The sequence below is a fragment of the Lacerta agilis genome, chromosome 13 (assembly GCF_009819535.1).
Source record: "Lacerta agilis isolate rLacAgi1 chromosome 13, rLacAgi1.pri, whole genome shotgun sequence".
Lineage (NCBI taxonomy): Eukaryota > Metazoa > Chordata > Lepidosauria > Squamata > Lacertidae > Lacerta > Lacerta agilis.
Genome location: NC_046324.1, coordinates 4,541,524 through 4,562,109, shown reverse-complemented (window position 1 = coordinate 4,562,109; position 20,586 = coordinate 4,541,524). Strand labels below are relative to the sequence as shown.

General features: G+C 42.8%; 1 protein-coding gene and 1 non-coding gene across 2 annotated transcripts in view; one reads left to right on the top strand and one right to left on the bottom strand.

Annotated features, from left to right (window-relative positions):
• Positions 1 to 19,720, top strand: part of TBC1D2B (TBC1 domain family member 2B) — a 38,283-nt gene extending 18,563 nt beyond the window's left edge. The window contains exons 6-14 of the mRNA XM_033166447.1: positions 468 to 685; positions 2,927 to 3,322; positions 4,321 to 4,431; positions 5,108 to 5,301; positions 7,842 to 8,336; positions 10,769 to 10,886; positions 11,452 to 11,637; positions 12,684 to 12,805; positions 18,857 to 19,720. Coding sequence (XP_033022338.1) covers positions 468 to 685; positions 2,927 to 3,322; positions 4,321 to 4,431; positions 5,108 to 5,301; positions 7,842 to 8,336; positions 10,769 to 10,886; positions 11,452 to 11,637; positions 12,684 to 12,805; positions 18,857 to 19,052 — 2,036 coding nt within the window. The 3' untranslated portion in view covers positions 19,053 to 19,720. The remainder of the gene's footprint in view (positions 1 to 467; positions 686 to 2,926; positions 3,323 to 4,320; positions 4,432 to 5,107; positions 5,302 to 7,841; positions 8,337 to 10,768; positions 10,887 to 11,451; positions 11,638 to 12,683; positions 12,806 to 18,856) is intronic.
• LOC117057232 lies at positions 17,876 to 18,012 on the bottom strand. The gene has a single exon (XR_004427817.1). It is a non-coding gene; the product is annotated as a small nucleolar RNA SNORA72 (small nucleolar RNA).
• Positions 19,721 to 20,586: the final 866 nt, after the last annotated feature.

The following is a 20,586-nucleotide window of genomic DNA, read 5'->3' as shown; positions in this document are numbered from 1 at the left end:
AAGGAAATACGTGCTTCACTGCTCAGTTTCCTTCACTATTGTATTGAGTTGGAGCTCACTACAGACAATGGATTCTGAGGCTAAGTCTCCAAATGTAACCCTAGTTCTAACACAAACCACAGAGAATAAATCAGAGTACATACTATGGGCTCACTCCCTTGTAGTGGCAAAAAGAGTTAAAACTAACATCCACTGAAGTAGCAGGCACTTCTTTTTTCAGTGCTAATTTTGTCCTGGTATATGATTTCTTAATTGTGCATGGTCTCACTGCTTAGAATTAAAGGGACAGGGAGAAGAGAACCGAAGGGAACAGATGACTTGCAATTAATTAATCAACTTGGAAATGCTTGCTTCAGTCTTTGTTCCAGATTTGGTGATTGAGTACAGTTGTTTTCTTTTAACAAAGTGAGGAATATGTCCAAATACATTTTGGTCTGAATGAGGAAAAAATGTATCTCCTTGTGCAGGCGTGTCTGGTCCAGCCTTTCCATTTGATTTTGGCCGCATTCCACACAGAACAAGGCGTCCTTTAAAGGAAATGATTGCAAGCAGCAAAAACCGGAATAGCACGGAGTCTCCTCCTGATGAGTGTAATGGAAACAAGCTGGCTTCCGAGATGCAGCTGAAGTTCCAGAGCCAACAGGAAGAGTTGGAGAGTCTTGAGAAGGAGCTGTTGAGTCAAAAGGTAGCTGGCCTACAAGCTAGAGAGAAACAGTAGCTGGAACCAGCATTGGCATCATATATGACAGGTTTTGCCAAGCAGTGCAGGAAAACCTGGCCAGCACTCATTAGAGGCTGGTGGTTTAGACTACAGCGCCTCTTGGGCTTGCCAGTTAGAAGGTTGGTGGTTTGAATCCGCTTGACGGGGTGAGCTCCTGTTGCTCTGACCCAGCTTCTGCCAACCTAGCATTTCGAAAGCATGCCAGTGCGAGGTACAGCTGCAGTGGGAAGGTAAATGGTGTTTCCGTGCACTCTGGTTTCTGTCACGGTGTCCTGTTGCACCAGAAGCGGTGTAGTCATGCTTGCCACATGACCCAGAAAGCTGTCTGTGGACAAACGCCAGCTCCCTTGACCTAAAAGTGAGATGAGCACTGCAACCCCATAGTCGCCTTTGACTGGTCATAACCATCCAGGGGTCCTTTACCTTAGAGGCATGTTAGAGGATGTAATGAAACTTTCCCAAATTTCTGGGACCCAGCCCCAGGCATTCTACACCTGCCCTGAGTTCTTTATACTACAAATGTGCAGTTGCCAGACCCAGGGACAGATCAGGTTTTCCCTCTGTAGCCTATGTGAAGACAGTAACTAGTGTGCATTCTTCATTTTTAAAAATAGCTAGCTGACCTCTTAAACACATTTTTTTAAGAATTACAGAGACCTCAGTGCTGCCAAGAACTTTGGAAGAGGGGTTGTTTGTTTTTGTCATGCACAGGGACTGAATAGAAACTCAGAGAAGACTGCTTAAAATGCTGTCCAGCCGAACATGGTTCTTGTGCCTTGGTGCAGCCTTTCTCACCCTCATTCTTCTAGATCTTGAGTGGGTGAAATATGTCCTCCCCCCACAATGTTGCTGAACTGTGGCTCTCATCAGCCCCAGCAAGCATGCCCAATGGCTAGGGATGATGGCGGTTACAGTTCTGCAGCATCTGGTGGGGCAGATTCCCCATTCCTGTTCTATATGTTGCTGTGCTTCAGTTCCCATCATCCCTGGCCACGCTAGCTAGGGCTGGAGTCTGACAGCATCTGGAGAGCACTGTGTTGGAGAAGGCTACCCCTGTTATCTACTTACCTGTAATTGTCCCCAAATCATAGCCTTAAGCTGTCCAGAATTTTTTTTTTGAATGATTGTAGATGTGGGGAGAGAGATTAACTTGCAACAGAGTTTTGATGCGCTTGGTTTAAAAATGCTTCCAGTTGCTATCCTGATTGTTCATTTTGAAGATCTACTGTAGGTATGGCCAAAGGCTGGCATTACCCAGAAGTTTGATTCTTCTCTGTAAACAGAATTCAGTTTCATGTTGCAATGGTTTTAAAACTTTCCTCAATGTAAAAGTTGGTGTAATGTCTGTCACGAGGGGTAGATGCACAAGTGATGGAAGTTAAGAGCCCTCTTGGTTGCACAGACCTAGTTTTATCTTTTATTTAACCAAATAGATTTTTTTCATTTGGTTTATTATTTATTGTAAAGCAAACCTCTAAACGGTTTACAAAAATATAAAATATTTTGACCACTGCTTCTGCTCACTCCACTTACCAACCATGTCTATCTGCTAACCCCAGGGGACAGCAAACCTTTTCAGTCCATTGTCCCTCAGACCTTGTGGGGGGTCGGACTATATTTTTTTTGGGGGGGTGAACGAATTTCTATGTTCCACAAATAACCCAGAGATTCATTTTAAATAAAGGGACACATTCTACTCATGTAAAAATACGCTGATTCCCAGACCATCTGCGGGCCTCATTTAGAAGGCGATTGGGCCGCATCCAGCCCCCGGGCTTTAGTTTGGGAACCCCTGGCCAACCCCTTTCCAAAGCCCCCCTCCCCCGCCAGCCTGCTCCTGCTTCAGAATAGACCTGCTGTGCTAAACCTCTGTAAAGTTCCTTGGTTAAACTTCATTGCAACTGCATTTAACGGAGGCAGGTGCTTCAGAATAGCTTGCTAAACCAGTCTGTGAAGCACCTCTCCTTCCTCCTGGCTGCCATTTGTCGCACTGGAGTTGGCATGGTAGCCATGCAAACTGCAATGTGATGCAACATGATGTATATAGGAAGAAAACATAAACATTATCAGTAAAAATAATTAAGCACAAGCATATAAAAGCTGTCAAAGGAGGAATTAAAATCAACAGTAGCTAAGAGGTAAAACACATCTAACTTGCACATGCCACCATGTTCACCAGTATCCTTTTTTTCCTTCTCCTTAAAGGAACTTGTGCGGCTTCTGCAGCAGACTGTCAGATCTTCACAGTATGATAAATATTTTGTAGGGCATCTTTGTGATGGAGTCCCCAAAGATAAGTTAGAGCTGCTTCATGAAAAAGACAGTCAGATATTGGGTCTCAACAACCAGCTTGAAAAGCTTAATCTGGAGAAGGACAGTTTACGGCAGGAAGTAAAGAATTTGAAATGCAAGGTGGGCGAGCTCAATGAGCAGCTGGGCATGCTTATGGAGACCATTCAAGCCAAAGATGAAGTGATCATGAAACTTTCCAGGGAGCTGAGTGAATGTGAGGGCCAGTCATCTGGCCAGAGTGGAGGATCAGCTCATTCTCCCATGTCTTCTTCCATCAACAAAGAACTGCAGGAGCTTGACAGACTGAAAGTAAGGAACATTTTTCTTCAGTAGTGGAGGCCCTGAGAATTCCATGTGATGTGCCCTTTTATAGGCTGTATTTCAGGAAATAGTTTGAACCTTGGTTTGGAAGCAAGGCCCCCACCACATTTCACTAATTTTGGACACAAGGGCTAAGTTTGGTTGGCAAAACCTATCAAGTAGAGAATGCGAATGGAAGAGAGGTGGAATGAGGATCATTTGAAGATGGCCCTGACTTGCCAGACCATGTTGCGTCTATCTGAGTTGAGCTGTAGGGGACCCAATTCTCAGATCACAACAGGTGTTGCAAACAAGGTTTAAGGAATGGGGTCACATCCATGAATAAGTAACAAAATGTCATAAGAGCAACAATATGGAAACACAGATAGCGTGATACAAACAGGGATTAAAGAGAGAGTGACAATATATGTGGGAAGATGCTGCCTTATTTGACAACTGAAGATCGAGTCTTCAGGGAAGACAGAGCCCAGCAGAAACAGTCACAGCTTAATAATTTGAAAATATAGAACTCTTTTGTAAACTTTCATTACTTTCCTATTTCTTAATGCTTGAGACACATTTGATTTTTAAAGTGGAGCTTCTTAAGAAACTTAGCATGATCTTGAGTGATTGAGCAACAGTTGTAAGTCAGTGAGTCAGATCATTGTTTTGTCATTAGAGTTTAATTTTCCCTACACAGTAGTTGTACAAAATTGGAGAGCACAGTTTTACTAGTGGCGTATCCCTAAAATGGTCCACCATGTCAAGTTCTAATGAGTGGAATTTATAGCACACATTTGGGTTCTTTGACTATCTAGCTCCCCACTTGAGTACTTTCTCTGTAATTCTGGAGTGCCTCCCCGCCCCCCCCCCCGTCAATATACTGTTTTAAAAACAAAAGAAAAGTAGAGCTTCTTGGGTCAAGCTTCACTAGTCCTTACTGCTTGTATTCCTCATGATATTTTTTTTTAAAATAACCTATATTTATCCATATCTTTTGTTCACAGGATAGTCTTCAGGGTTATAAAAACCAGAACAAATTTTTAAATAAAGAGATCCTAGAACTGTCTGCTTTACGGAGAACTGCTGAAAACCGAGAAAGAGACTTGATGACAAAGGTGAGCTTAACACAGATGCTCATTGTAAAGCTTTCACTTGACACTGAAAGTAAAATCCTGCTAGCTTTCATTGCCAGAAGTGAAAATTTCAAGTAGTATATAGAAAGAGGAACTTAAAACTTATTGTTATGCCAATTTGCAGAATCCTCTGTCTTTTTCTGGAATTGCAACATCCTTGTTTTGTCTCAGAGGTGGGGAATCCTTTTTCAGTCTTAGGGTTGCAGCATTCCTTCACGGGCAGCCTTCCATGTGACACACACCAGTTGTGGGCAGGGCAGATGCACAAGTGGATGTGACTCTTACCTTTGTGCAGGAGATTGTAATCATGCAAAAAATCATCCGTTACTGCACATACGCATCTCTACATCTTCCTTCCACACAGCCAAGAGGCATGCATTCTGGCTAAGCAAAAGCACTTGAGGAGGTGTTACGGTCTGGGGAGAATCCCAGGCATAAATTTAGAGAGGTGTAGGTAGCTGCATTTGGCCTCTGGGACTGAGGTTTCTCAACCCTGTTTTATCTTCATGTGAGAGGGACAACTTTTGCATACACACTCACTCACTCACTCACTCACTTTCTCACTCACTCGCTCGCTTATTGAAATGGATTTCCATGCATCACTGAAATGTTTCTGCAAGTGCCAGTTTGAAAGACTTCTTTGGTGTATTCTCTGCAGTATACAGGCCTTGAAGCCAAGCTCTGCCAAGTGGAAAGTAAATACCTTATCTTGCTTCAAGAGATGAAAACCCCAGTTTGCTCAGAGGAGCAGGGTCCTTGTCATGATGTGGTGGCCCAGCTCCTGGAAGATGCCTTGAAAGTGGACAGCAGTGAGCACCTGGAGCAGACATACTTCAAACCTCACATGGTCAGGTAAACAGAATACTCTTGATAACTTCACATTTGATACAACTATATAAATAAAGTAAAATTTAAAAACACCACAGCCTTTTCTGAGAGCTAGTACAGTGTAGCAGCTGAGGGAGTAAGCTGGAACTCACAGTTTTAAATCTTTTAACTGCAACTATGTCCTTGCCTGGTTGCCCTTTGGCAGTCCTTTTGGACCCGAAAGAGGGCAGAATCGGGGCGGGGTGAAACAGGGCACGCTTATGCGTGCTCCACAGCACACATGGTGGCTGGGCCCCCTGTGCGAAATGGTTGCCACCCGTACTAGGATAATACAAGACTCATGTTGTTAGGACTGTTGTCAGAGTTATGGAACTACCTCAGTGGTTGAGCGCCTGGGTTCAGTCCCTCAGTTTCCAGGAGAGAATCCCCTGCCTGAAATCCTGGAGAACTTGTGCTGAATTGGTGTAGACTTTGGATGCCATACACTGAGTGAGATGATTGGTCCATCTAGCTCAGTATTGTCAACACTGACTGGCAGCAGTTCTTGGATAATATGCTTATGAAGGACAATTGTCTGGAGTTCTACTATTTTTAGAATACTACCACTCCCTCTTCTCTCCTCATATTCTTCTTCCTTTTCCTTTCTTGTTTTGATCTCTTCTCTTTCTTTATTGTTATTACTGCATTTTGTGTACTAGAAAGTGAACATAAAAGCAATTACCAGGAAAAATACACTGACTGGCAATGACTCCAGAATTCTATACCTTCCCTTCTCTACATGGAGATGCTGTAGGCATAACCTAAGACCTTCTGCATGCAAAGCATGTGCCCTAGATAGTTCTGTGCTAGCTGGTCATTTGTCTGACTTGATAGAGGGCAGTTTCCTATGTTCTTGTGTGAAGTGTTGTTGTGTGATGTTAAGACGCCAATGCCAAATACTTTCTTCACTTTTGCATTTGGAATGGGTGCCAGTAGCATTGTATTTTCTTTGGGGAACAGTGGGACTGAATTTGACACCTTTCTAGGGTGAGCTACACTCAGCTAGAACTTCTGCAACCTCCCTGGCAAGATGACCCCTTAAATATTTTTAAACACTTTGTGGGTTCAATGTGTGTGTGTGAGAGAGAGAGGGGGGGGTGTACCATCCCTTAAATAATTAGTTGCAAAGCCTGGATTAACTTAATTAACTCAAGTATAATCAGCATGCTTTCTAACTTGAGAAATTTTTTGTCTGAACCCTTGTAAGAAGTATTTAACTTAATAATAATAATAATAATAATAATAATATACCATCCTTCTCCAAAAGATTACAGGGTGGTTCACAAGATATTTGGAAATATTCTCTAAAACAGGAGACTGGAAACTGGAGGTGAAGGAAAATCAATGAATGCTGTTGGGAAAGGGGAGGATGGAGAAGCTCCAAGCTCTGAGTCCTATCCCTTGCCATTGGAAAATAATGGCTAAAATGTTTGAGACTAGAAACTTTTAATTTCACAGTGCGATGGCATTACCATTCTGGTGAGGCATTCAATAATTTTGGTGAGCACAGGTGTAATTAAATCCTTAGCATTGTCATTGGCAATTATTTTGCTATTAAATCTGTCACGTGTGCTTTGAAGTGTTAAATCAGTGTAAGAGACCACCTTATCCCTTATACATCCAATAGATTGCTGAAGTCTGCAGAAGAATTTCTCCTGCAAGACCCAAAGATCTTAGAGCAAGACTTTCAGGGTCGCCACCTGTTCTATGGAGTAGTATTCTTGTTGAGATATGACAGACTCCCACTATTTGCACTTTCCAGAAACAATAGAAGTTATTTGTGTTCTGCCAGGCTTTCCCAGGTCTTTCCCATGACTGTCCATTTGCTAGGGTTTTTGTCTTGATTTAAATGTATTTGTAGGCTTTGTATTTTTAACTGTTCATAATTACCTTATATGCAAATTGCTTTGAGACAGTGGCTTAAAAGATGATTGATAAATCAACAACAAACAAACAAACAAACAAAAGCAACAACACATACCTAAAGGGTAAAGGACTAATGGACAGTTAAGTCCAGTCAAACTTGACTGTGGGGTCCAGTACTCATCTTACTTCAGGCCAAGGGAGCCGGCATTTGTCTACAGATAGATTTCTGGGTCATGAGGCCAGCATGACTAAACCGCTTCTGGTGCAACAGGGCACTGTGTCGAGTGCCAGAGCACACGGAAACACTATTTACCTTCCTGCCGCAGCAGTACCTATTTATCTACTCACGCTGATATGCTTTCGCACTGCCAGGTTGGTAGGAGCTGGGACAGAGCAACAAGAGCTCATCCCATCACGCAGACTCAAAACTGCTGACCTTCTGATCAGCAAGCCCAAGAGGCTCCGTGTTTTAGACCACAGCGCCATCTGCTCCCTTACTAAAATGAATGAGTTAACAGAATGGGGGGTGGGGGACTTAGTGCATTTATCTGAGCTCACAAAAGATATAGCAGACTTCCAGAATATCATCTATCTCTTGCTTGAGTTTTTTTTTTATTCCTAAAGATTCCCAGTTAATCAGATTTCTCTCTCCTTTACAGTGAATATGATATTTATGGGTTTCAGACCGTCCCAGAGGATGATGAGGAAGAGAAGCTGGTAGCGAAGGTTCGGGCCTTGGATCTGAAATCCCTCTCCCTTACTGAAAACCAGGAGATGTCCACAGGGGTGAAGTGGGAGAACTATCTGGCTAGCACCATGAACAGGGAGATGGTGCGCTCTGTGGAACTCAAGAACCTCATTCGGTATGGGATTCCGCATGCCCACCGCTCCCAGATGTGGAAATGGTGCATTGGCCTGCATGTAAAGAAGTTCAGAGAACACATGGACCCAGGCTACTTCCAAGCACTGCTTCAGAATGCCCTGAAGAAGCAGAACCCGGCTTCAAAGCAGATAGAGCTAGATCTTCTGCGGACTTTGCCCAACAACAAGCATTACTCTTCTCTGACATCTGAAGGAGTGCAGAAGCTGCGGAATGTCTTGCTTGCATTTTCTTGGCGGAACCCAGACATAGGATATTGCCAGGGTCTCAACAGGTAGAATCTGTTTTCTTCATTTTCTGTAGTCATTTTTAAAAAGAAGTATTTATTTTCATTTTGTTATGAGAGGAGAAACATAAATTACATAGAGATTCCCCTTTATCTCCACAATAAGAACTGGTGATATTTATTGTTAAAGCAAAATGCTGGGTGATCTAAAATAGGAGTTAAATGCGACGGCAAATTAAATGTGATTGCCATTTATGCCATATTCAAAGGGTCAGCTGTAGAAACAGATAACTTATTTTGCTGATGTGAGCCCATTAAGTTTTCAGGATGGGTAAGGCGTTAAGAGAGGGTCTATTTTGGCTCATAGAGTTGAAGCTGAGTTATTAATCACATGTGTCAACTGTTTCAATTGGAAAGCCTCGTAATTCAACTTAAGATTTGGGGCACCAAGACCTCCCTTAGTTCTTGGTCAATACAGGGTTAGACAGCACACCCTGCTTTATTTACCTCCTGAAATAAAATTATTAATCAAGTGTTGCCATTGAGCCAATTGAGAAAGAGGGATAGTTATGGGCAGGGCCTGAAAGAAAAATAGAGATTTATGAAGAATGCACACCTTCACAGCTGCAATTTGGCCTAACCAACTTAAATTTAAATGCTTCTGTAGCCTTTTGTCGAGATTCCCAAAATTAGAGTGTAACCAGTTGAGTTTTGAAATCATGGAAATAGGAAACATGACTGATTTGTTTTAATTGATTTTTTTATAGAATAATAGAATTGTAGAAGGTCATCTAGTTCACACACACACACACACCAACCTTAGCAGACATACTAAGAGTCTGCTGTGGAGGCAAGAGAGCTCTTTTAGGATCATAGAACATTCTTAGCAGATCCTGTGCAAATAGATTTAATTTATGTTCAGTTCCCTGAATTTGGATACCTCTTAGATTTGTAGCTAAAGCCTCTATTGCCGCTTCAAATTTGAGCGGCAATAGTGGATAGCCTTGTTTGGTCCCTCGTTTGATTGTGAAATTTGTGGAGTTAACTCCACTAACAGTAATGCAAGCTTAGAATTCTGAATAAATATGCTCAATTAAATGTAAAAATCTATTTCCAAACAACTCTTTGATAAGACTCTCCTGAAATAGCTCCATTCAATACAATTAAAGGTCTTGAAAGTGTCTAGTGAAATTAAAGTTACAGAAGAAGTACATTTGCGTGCATGGTGAATTATATCTTGGTTTTATATCTTGATTTTATTCTGTGAACCACCCTGAGACCCCTGGGTATAGGGCAGTATATAAATTCAATAATAATATTGAGAACCCTTCTAATAGCTTCAGCAATATTCCTTTGAGCAATAAACCAGATTGGTCTAGAGCTACAGGCAACTCCCAATTTGCACAGTGGTTGTGTTCCAAGGCACTGCACATATACATGGAATTGTATATAATTGAAATACACATTGGAAAAGCCTGCAAACACCCTCTAAACCTCTGAAACCCCTAGAAAAACCCTTTAAAAAACCAGCAGCACTTACCAGATGCGCAGGAATTGTGGCAGTGGTGGCTCTCAGTCTTCCAGTGGACTGGTACCCCATAAGTCCTTTGCTGTATGACTTCTATTGCTGCTGCTGGGCAATGGTGGCACTCAGTCTTCCTCATTGTTGAAGGATGATGTGGAAACAGCAACAAGGAATAGACCGGTACCCTGAAGTGCTTGGCTGCAATTCAGATGCACTTGCTGCTGCTGGTGGTGGTGGTATTTTGCAGAGGAACATGTTGATGGACAGCTGGTGCTTTTGCCTCTTCAGCTGGTCAGAGGCCTCCCTTTATGGCTGCATGCTGTCTGTAAGTGCACACTGGGTCTTTAGGCTGCATTCCATGGAGAGGACATACTGGGAGATGATGTCCTTCACCATTGATGTCAAATGACCCCCAGCTTCTCAGGACAAACAGCAGTGCTTCTACTGGTGATAGAGCTGGGACTTAAGGGTTCAGATGGTCCCTGAGGTTTACCCTGGACCTAAGTTGTTCAGTGATATGTAAATTAATGCAGAAATCTTGAGCCTGGCTTAGTAGTAGATGGGCAGCCAGTCCAGATATTTTAACAATTGGGTCACATGTTGTTGGTTATGTGCCCATATCAGTGGTCTGGCTGCCACATTCTGCAACCAGCTGGAGGTTTTAAACCAGGCCCGAGGGCAGCCCCACATAGAACACATTGCAGTAAACTAGCCTCGAGGTTCCCAATGGATGAACTATCCCTGTCGAGGAATGGCCAAAGCTGGTGAACCAGATGAAGCTGGTGAAATACATATGCATATATGTTTAAACGAGCCAAGCAGTGCTCGTTTTCGCCCTTCTCTGTGGTCGATGCATATATTAGTGCCAGTCACTTACCAGCATCAGTTTTAATGGCACCCAGACTCTTGCAGTTTTGCAATATGAGATGGTTTTGTTTTATTTTCTGTCTTTCAGACTGGTGGCAATTGCGCTTCTCTACTTGGAACAAGAAGATGCCTTTTGGTGCCTAGTTACAATAGTGGAGGTCTTCATGCCTCGGGACTATTATACTAAAACCCTTCTAGGCTCCCAGGTATGCAGTGTGCCAGCATTTAAATTCAGCCTCTAAAGGCCTAGTTCTCCCAAAACACCAGAAGAGAAATCTCAGTAGGGGCTTAAGCAATAAGCTCTTTCTCCATACATGCAACAAATATACAACCCTGCATATAGAAAACTCACATACTGAAATGGAAGTTAGGCTAGAACCTGTTGCCCTGACTTGGTAGATGATTACACACACAGAGTCTTTCCTTTTGTTTTTCATGTAAAAGCATCCAGTCATGTGAATCTCTAGTCAGCTTGTATGTACCGTATTTAGATTTTTGCTCTTTCACACTGATAAATGTCCCTTCTGCCAGTGTATATTAAATTTCTGCATACGGGGCTGTTTGTTCTATAGAAATTATCCCTACTTTTAAGTGCCACCTTTTTAATCACATACCAATTTGCTCTGGCATTAGAGGTTCACTCACCTTCCTTTAAGGCCTTGTGAGGCTGCCATGATTTTTTGTTTGTTTGTTTGTTTGTTTAAAAAAGATAGTACTGTGTGTTCAATTCTTTCCTGAATGAGAGTTTTCCTTTGCCTTGCACTCCTTTAGGTTGACCAGAGAGTCTTCAAGGACTTGATGAGTGAGAAACTCCCTCGGCTGCATGCCCACTTTGAGCAATACAGAGTGGACTACTCGCTCATCACCTTCAACTGGTTCCTTGTTGTGTTTGTAGACAGTGTGGTCAGCGACATACTCTTCAAGATATGGGACTCTTTTTTGTACGAGGGGCCAAAGGTATACATGGCGTAACCCTGAATGTTTCCTGATGTTTGTAGAACCTGTGGGTAAAGCTGAGCTGAGATGCCACCCAGTGGGATGTTCTCTTTCCAAACAGTGAAATGAATAGGAGCTGTGCAATAGCTCTGTTGTCCCATTCATTTCCATGTGCCTTGGGTAGGAGAATTTTCTGCTAGGTTGTGCCCTGTATCTCTCATGACTGCTGATGAAACAATTGTTTGAGGAAAGAAATTGAATTGCTAGCAGTGTTCAGACTAAGCTATGATTTAGCGTAATGTGAATGAGCCTTAGACTTGTCAGTTCCCTCCTCCAGTACAGCCATGAGGAGATAGGAAGTTTTGGTTTCTGTTTTAACTAACTACAGTTTAATGTTATGGCTGCACGCTGGCCAGCTGTGCCCAGTCAACTATGACTTATTGAAACCATCTTCAAACCTTGGTTTATGAAGTTGACTTGTTTCAATATAATGTAGTTCAGATTAATCACTGTTTAGGGTTCAGACATAATGCTAAACTGCAGCCAAGCCAGGGGAAGGGGAGGGGAGGGGAGGAGAGGAGAGGAGAGGAGAGGAAGGGGAATGAATGAACAGCCTGAGTCTTGTTCACAATAGTTGAGTGTTATGTCCAAACCAGGCCATTAAGTGTTAATGTTTTCTGAAGACTATCTTTCATACTGCTTAGAGAATTTGATAGGATGAACTAAATTTACCTCTAGAAGGATATTGACAAATAGTTTTGTGTGAATTCCATGAGACTCTGCTGTTGCGCTATAATTAAACATCTCACCAATCTCTGCTTTCCTTGTGAAAACCAGGGTTCTGGTTCTTGTGCCTTGAATGCATGTGGGCAGTGTCTCATGGAGTTTCTGAAGCCAACAGAGTGGGAAGCGAGACTAACCATAATTTTCTAGTAGTTGAGGGGATGAGGCTTTTGTGACCTAAATACCAGTAGTTAGTGATCTCTTCCATGCAGTTAACTGAAGTGGCAGAGAATTTTAAACACTGCTCATTCTCTTTTGTAACCTGATGTTTGTCAAACATTTAGGTAATGTTCCGGTTTGCTTTGGCACTCTTTAAATACAAAGAGGAGGAGATACTAAAGCTGCAAGACTCAATGTCCATATTCAAGTACCTCAGATACTTCACTCGCACAGTCCTTGATGCTAGGTAAGGGCCTTTTTGGAAGTTGGAAGCTGCTTGCTTAGAAAGAATATGTTCTGTTTTGTTTTTATTTAAGTCTCTGACTTGACATTCATTCCATGAGCTCAAATTAAAACAAATTAATGTAAAGTTTTCTGTGCTGCCTAACTTTCCAAAGAAACTCAAGGCAACTAACAAATTGCTAACAAAATAGTATAAAACAAACAATAATCCTCATTTGAAGCCCTAATAATTCTACTGAACATTAACAAACTGAAAACAAAGAACAGTTCCAGAACAGCCATCAAAATTGATTGATTTGATTTGATTCATTATGTTTCTATGCTGCTTTTTATTCAAATGAATCCCAAAGCAGATTATAAACAATAAATAACAATAATATCACAAATACAGCATATATAATATAAAACAATTAACAAATCATCAATAAAACAATTACAACCTGTAAAATACTTTTAGCAAATCAGCAGCTAAAAAATAAGCTGTCATTGACTGGCTGGATGCAGAGGAGTGGTAGGAGGCACCAGCTGGGGAACCCCCATGGGAAGAAGACCCAGAGTCAGGGGATTGGTGGTGGGATGACCATGAGTGGTCAGAGGGAGAAGACTGGAGGGAGGAGGTGTCAGAAGCTGAAGAGGCAACAAGGTTTAGTGAGCAGGAAGAGGCGGTGGCAGAGGGCAGTCCAGAATCAGAGGCCGGAGTGGATGCTGGAAGGTGGGGGGGGGGCAAGAGGCAGAGATCAGGCAGGCTGCTGAAGAAGCCTGGGGGTCTCCCCATCCTGCTGAGACCTGCTCCCCTCCCCCCATATCTCCCAGAACCTGAAGAAGTATGAAGAGGGCAGAACAAAGACAGACAAGGAGAAGAAGTCTCAGGTTGCTTCAGAAGAACTTGGGGGAGGAGGAGACTTAGAGAGCAATGGGAAGGCAAGGACCTTCTATCCTTGCAATTGCCTCATTGGGGCAAGACCTACTGGGAAGTGTCTTACCAGCTGCCTAGCCTAGTTCTTAGAGCAAGGTGCAGGCAGTAGGTTCTTTTGAATCACAGCAGATGGAGAACCAATAGGCCACCAGGTAAAGAAGAAGGCAGTTTATTAATTGATAAATATTAATAATATGACACTATAAGCTAGACTCTAAGCACAAATACAAACAGTTATAGAGACAGATAAAGATAAATAATCATATACTGTAAGCTCAACTGCACGCCCTGCCAACTGCTAAGAGACTGCTCCCGACCCTTCAGACTGGTGGGCAGTTCACACACCCAGGTGGTAAGTGAGCTGGTCCCTGCACCGCTGATTCTTCAGTCCCTCTTCAGTTCGCCTTCAGTTCTTCTCCCTCTGGTTCCTTGGTTCTTCTGGAACTCCCTCCTTTGCTGAGATGGGTAGCATTTATAGACATTGGACAGGCTCCATGCCAAGTTGTACAGGTGCTCTTAATGATGTATACTTTCCTGCCTTCATATTTTCGGGGAGGCCAGCTGGCTAGCCCCTGGTTGATGCCAACTTCTAATTATTAAATTAGATTTATAGTCTTCTTCATTATACTGATAGATTTATAGTGGCTTCTAGCGCTAAGTGCTCATTATAAACGGTATATCAGAAGCCCTCATTATATGGATTGATATAACAAAGCTGCTTTGGAAGGAAACACACCACCTAGCAATTGCTTTCTGCCACTGCCACTACATTACAGATAGATATATAAAGAGTTACTGCTGCAATTACCTTGTTATCAGGAGACACCACTTAAGGGCATTGTTTCGGAAATACAGAAAGAGTTGCTGTGCTTGCTAGGCCTGAGCTGTTTTGCTTCTTTTTTGAATAAGTTATGAGTTATTGCTGACTGGTTCCCGGCTCCCAGTTCCCACCTTGACATAAGCTAAACATTACAATTACAGCAGATGTCATATTAACACATTGCATACACAATTTACTATCTATAAAACAATATTAACCCCAAAGGAACCCCAAAGCTAGCAAATTAAATGAGTGCTGGCTACCTAGCAAAAGGAAATGTAAACAGTTTTTATTTTTAATCTTCTCCATCCTTCTACAGTTGTACCTTGGTTGTCGAACGCCCTGGAACTCAGACGTTTTGGCTCCTGGACATCGCAAACCTGGAAGTGACTGTTCCGGTTTGTGAACTATTTTTGGAAGCCGAATGTCTGACGGGGCTTCCGCGGCTTCTGAATGGCTGCAGGAGCTTCCTGCAGCCAATCAGAAGTTGCAATTTGGTTTTCAAATGTTTTGGAAGTCAAACGGAATTACGGAACGGATTCCGTTTGACTTCCAAGGTACGACTGTACTCTACAGCTGACAGGACAGCATATAAATACAATTAAAACCTTCCAAGCAGCATTAAATAGATATATTCAACATTATTAAATGCTTAGGTAGGTGATAAGTGTTCCACTCACCTGGGGCTGGGAAGACATAAGTTTTGGCAGTGGGGAGAACATTCCACAGATGGTGCCACAACCAAACAGGCTCTGCCTCTGATCTTCACCCCCTGTGGGGGCACTTGAAGAACTACTTCAGAAAATCACTTGAACATTAGGCAAGTTGATGTTGGGAGTAGAGAGTGCATTGTGACTCCAGTGAAAAGAGATACATTCCTAGTCACTTCTTTAAGGTACATGTCTGGTTATGTCCAGATCATTCTGGCAAGTACGGTGGTGAGTGTTTAAAAGGCAACTCAACACAGGAATAGCTTGGTCCCACATTTCCCCCTCAGGAGTGACACCTCAGGTTTTCGTTCAGAAACAGATGAATTGCCTTCTCTTCTCAGGAGACTTTCGGCCAACTTACAATGCATCATGTTCTTTCTTGTTTTGAAATGTACAGGCCCAGGTACTTGAGGTTGCTGACCACTAAGCAGTCCGACAAGAGCTCAAAAACTCCAGTGATAGCCGTGTTCCTAAGTTGTAGGCAGGCGTCAAGCTCAATAAATGTGCTATGTTTCTTCCTGAAGGCCAGGGTTTAGAGACCTGACCTGACCTTCTGCATTGTTGACCTAGCAAAGTTCTCTGGAAACCTCCCATTCCCAATTAAAGCAGTCAGTCCTTTTCAAGCACTATCTATGGTGCTTCAGCTAGCTACAGCCAGACTTCTGAACTCTTCATAGACTTGATGTCATTGGTTGTGCTGTTCCTACCTCCACTGCGTAGACCCCAATCATACATTACAGTACTAACGCAAATACAAAACTTTTACTATAATACAGACACTAGCCGTGCCCATTTTACACACAAAGTAGTATGAGTTCTTTAAGATTTTTGTGTTGCGTAAGTAATGGGAGAATTATGGGGAAATTCTGCAGGAGCTCATCTTCCCGATAAATGTGCATTAAGGTTCATTGAGTACAATGAAGTTACACTGAAGCAGCAAGAAGTTTTTTCTAGGCAGAGATAGATAGATAGTTTTTTGTTTGCTTTTTACATTTGAAAATGATGTATACTTCTAGGCAAATTTTGAGGGGAAAATAAGCAAGCAGCATCCACTTCCTCTCTGCCATGACAGATGAAATGTTTCATCATAAACAAAGGAGACAGAATGATGAGAAACAGCTGGAACCTGCAGCACTGCTTGAGTAGACCAAGCATGGCTTCATACTTCACAGGAACATGAGACTTCCTCTCTTTGTAAACCACAGCTAGACTTGAATCTGCAGCTAATTTCTACAAGCTGGGAGCATTTGAGCAATTTTGAATTTGCAAATTGTGTGTCCAGTTAAATTTAGGAACGTGAGAGAGGTTTTTGTTTTGTTTAGCAAAGCTACTCAAGTAGGTTAGTGGGCTTGCACTGAATGATAAATATATGGGGTGAACAGACTTCTAACTTGCAGAATCTGCTTTGTGGGAGTCAGAAATCCTTGCTAATCTACTGCAGATCACTCCCAATCTACTTTATGCCACCTATGATTTAACTAGACAAATTTAGGCAGCGGGTGGGGTGGATCAGCTTTTTTGCACACTCCTTCCACATCTTTAGTGGGTTTACACTTTGTTGCCCTTTAGAAAGGGTTCTGTGTACCTTTTCAGCTCCGTGAAAAGCAGAAACTTTAAGACCTCATCCATTCCATGTTGTTTCAAAGCCCACAATGAAAGGTGGGGCTACAGTCTAGCCCAGTGTTTCTCAACCTTTTCCCGACCATGGCCATATTCTAACCTCGTTTGCTTCCTGTGCTCTCCCCCCCCCCCCGGCATAGCCAAGGCGTGCAGGGGGGCAGCTGCCCCCAATAATCGATACAAATCAATACAAATTTGAGGTTCTGCTGCCTCTAACAAAAGCCCCTCCCCAAATCCTGGCTATGCCCATGTTCCCTCCCCGTGCTTCCGGTAGAAAGGTAGCTATTTAAATGTTTTGTTTGTAAATAGAACATGTTTCATTTATAACTTTATAATTTACACAAAATACAATTACATGAAATGATAGGAACATAATGAAATATTGTTGAAGCAGAAAAACATAAAATCATCTTTCTAGTGTAACCCCCTGCAATGTAAGAAACTCCATGCCAGATGGCCATCCTACCTCTGCTTAGAAACCTCAAGGAAGGAGAGTCCAGAACCTCCAGAAGGAGATCCATCTTCCATATATTATAAAAAGTAAACAACACTTATTTGACCCCAGTTATTTGACACAGAGGGGGAAACCTACAAATCTAGTCCAAAAGGCTCACAGGGAGTTCTGTATATATGAGCGAATTTTAAAAAGCAAGTGTTCCTCACTGATATGTTGCAAAAATATCTTGGCATCCAGAGGAGCCCTGGCTGCCTAAATAAAACACTATGGCCCCACACATCCTTACCTGGGAGTAAGGCCCACTGAACTCAGTGTGGCTTTCTTCTTCTTCTTCTTCTTCTTCTTCTTCTTCTTCTTCTTCTTCTTCTTCTTCTTCACAGAGGGGGAAAAATACATATTTTAACAAACACTTCATAGCAAATGGCACTGCACAATTAATTCTTCATATCAAAGATGCCAACAACACATTCTTCCTTTTAGACGTGCATTCATATGAACACTTTTCCAGCATAAATTCAAAACTTTTAATTATATGGGGAAGTACACTCTAAAGATGTTACTTGCAGTTAAAAACCAGAACTAGGGAGGCAAAACTAGATCTAGGGAGGCAAAACGGCATAGTTATTAAATAGCGAATGTCTAGCCTGCCCTGATCACTGAAATATCAGGACAGAGAGAATATTCACAAGTGTGGCTTTCTTCTGAGTAGACACTTAGTTATTTACTAGATGCAAGTCAGCAGCACCAGATGACCCCACTTTGCTAGATGCTGGGGTGGATTTCACCCTGCACTTTGCAGAGCTGGGCCAATGCTGCCAGCAGGCCCTGTGTCCCTCGGCAGCATCTGAAGGCCCTGATCCGCTAGGCACTGGGGTGGATTGCACCCTGCACCTTGCAGAGTTGGGCCCAGCACTGGCAGCAGCAACAACAAGCAGCTCCGGCTTGCCCAGCCCTACCCATTGCCACCGCACTAATCTGACCTGGGGGTTCTGGATTGCAGGCTCTACTGGTCAAATTGGGAGACTCAGCTATCCCCCTGTCACTATGGAAATAAACCAGGGCTGCTCCAAGAAAAAGCATGTGACAAAAAGGAGCATTGAACCCTGCTGGGCCGCCCCCTTACCACACTTGTGATTGGCCAAGTAGATAGCCACTCAATCAGGATTTTTTTTTATTCACCCCCCATCACTTGTCACTTCCCTCTGTCCCCCCCCCCCCATTTATGTGATTTTCACTTATGGCCCCCTTGGAATATCCTGCTCCCGCCGGGGGCCACATGGCCACCGGTTGGGAAACATGGTCTAGCCCACCTACAAACAAAAATGAGCCAGGAGCCCCTATGCCAGGCTCCCCCATCCCTGGTTATCATTTGTTCACGAGTTTTGTGCTCTTGACCTTGAGAGAAGAGTTTTGGGAGTGTCTTGCAACAGCTGAAATCTGTTTGGGACAGAGCTTAGGTGGATTACGCAACAAACCCTTTTTAAAGGAATGTGGTTGGTCATCTGCATTTTCTTTTCTTTTTTTTCTCCCAGGAAACTCATCAGTATTGCTTTTGGGGATCTGAATCCCTTTCCATTGCGCCAGATAAGAAATCGCAGGGCCTACCACCTGGAGAAAGTCCGCCTGGAGCTCATGGAACTTGAAGCCATTCGAGAAGATTTCTTGCGTGAGCGGGAAACTAACCCAGATAAAAGGGACCTCATTAGTGATGATGAAGAAGATGGTTGAGGAACCCCCAGGGGCCAAGACTCTTTCTGGAAGCTTGACCAAAGTTTTGTGGAGTGGCCTCTTCCTTAAGGATCCTGCAAAACTAAGCAACGTCAGCTGGAAATTTGCAGGACAGATTTCCAAGTCTTTAGCATGCCGTTGCAGAAATCTCCACCCCCCGCCAAAATTTCTCCTTCCATTTACCTTTTTTGCCAGAGTGTTAAAGAGCACTTTTTCTTGCACCTTGCATCTGAGCTGCCGCTTTCCCCCTTCTTTGAAGGACTCATTTTTGAAGTGCCTACACATAGGAAGCAGTAGCGCAAAGTCCTTAATCTTTTTAATATCCACCATCTTACACTTATTTCCCAGTTGCTTTCCCCACTCTTTCCCCTGCCCCAAAATCCATTTGGGAGAATCACTCCTCATTAGCCTTGAGTATATTGAACTAAGCTGGCATTTTTCATTGGCAGTCCATCTCTGTTTGTTTAAAACCAGCCCAAATATTGACAGATCTTCAGCATATCTGTGCACGTACTTAAAAACCATGAAAATGGGAAGAGGCTGCATGGAGCCAGTCAAAAGCCTTTCAGTGCTTTTGCCAGGGAGCAGAGTCCTCTGAAGACATCATACCATTGGTCCTAGTGGCTCTGTTTTTAGCAAGAAGATTTGCTGAAGTCTCTTTTCACATAGTGCTACCCTGTTTCTCCTAAAATAAGACGTAGCCATAAAATAAGCCATAGCAGGATTTCTATGCATTTGCGAAATATAAGCCGTTCCCCCAAAATAAGCCATACCCCGAAAATAAGCCATAGTGACGTGGTACCTCCCATTAAAACAGCCTGGGGAGGCGTGGCTATGCAGCGTACCGATGCGACACGGTTAAAATAAGACATCCCCTGAAAATAAGCCATACTGTGTTTTTTTGAGCGAAAAAAAATATAAGACGGTGTCTTATTTTAGGAGAAACACGGTAAGTGAGCACCTTGAGGACTATTAATAAGGCTGCCTTGGACACCATTGGTCTCTCCCTCTTTAAGAACTGTGGAAGGCAAGAAGTAGTTCTGCTGGAAAAGTTTTCTCTGGGTACTGTGGGAATGAAGGAAATGGTGCTTTCTCCCTTACATGATACTCTTAAAGGCATAGGAGTCCTCTCCAGGATGGCAGAAGGATATGTTGTGTTTTGCCAGCACCTACCTGATCTGGCCAGGTGAGGGTGCTCTTGCCTAATCCCAGTGAGCCTTTAGACTTCGGAGATTTGTATTGAGAAGCATTTTTATTTTTTTTAATGAGTGGCAGATTGCTCAACTAAGCAAGTGTGTTGGTTTGACTTAATGACCTGTGAAATTGCTATAAATTCACCTGATTTTTCTGCCACAGAGAGGTTTGGCATAGATTAACCCTAGAAGAATCAAACAATGTGAATTGTGTATTTGCTTTCTCTTATGAAAGGTTTAATTTCTGATAATATTTAAACTTGTTTTTTCTTTTTCTTTTTGCACCTATGTGCTTCTTTCTGTTGCACATTTTTAGGTGCTTGGTTCCTGTCATTTAGTTG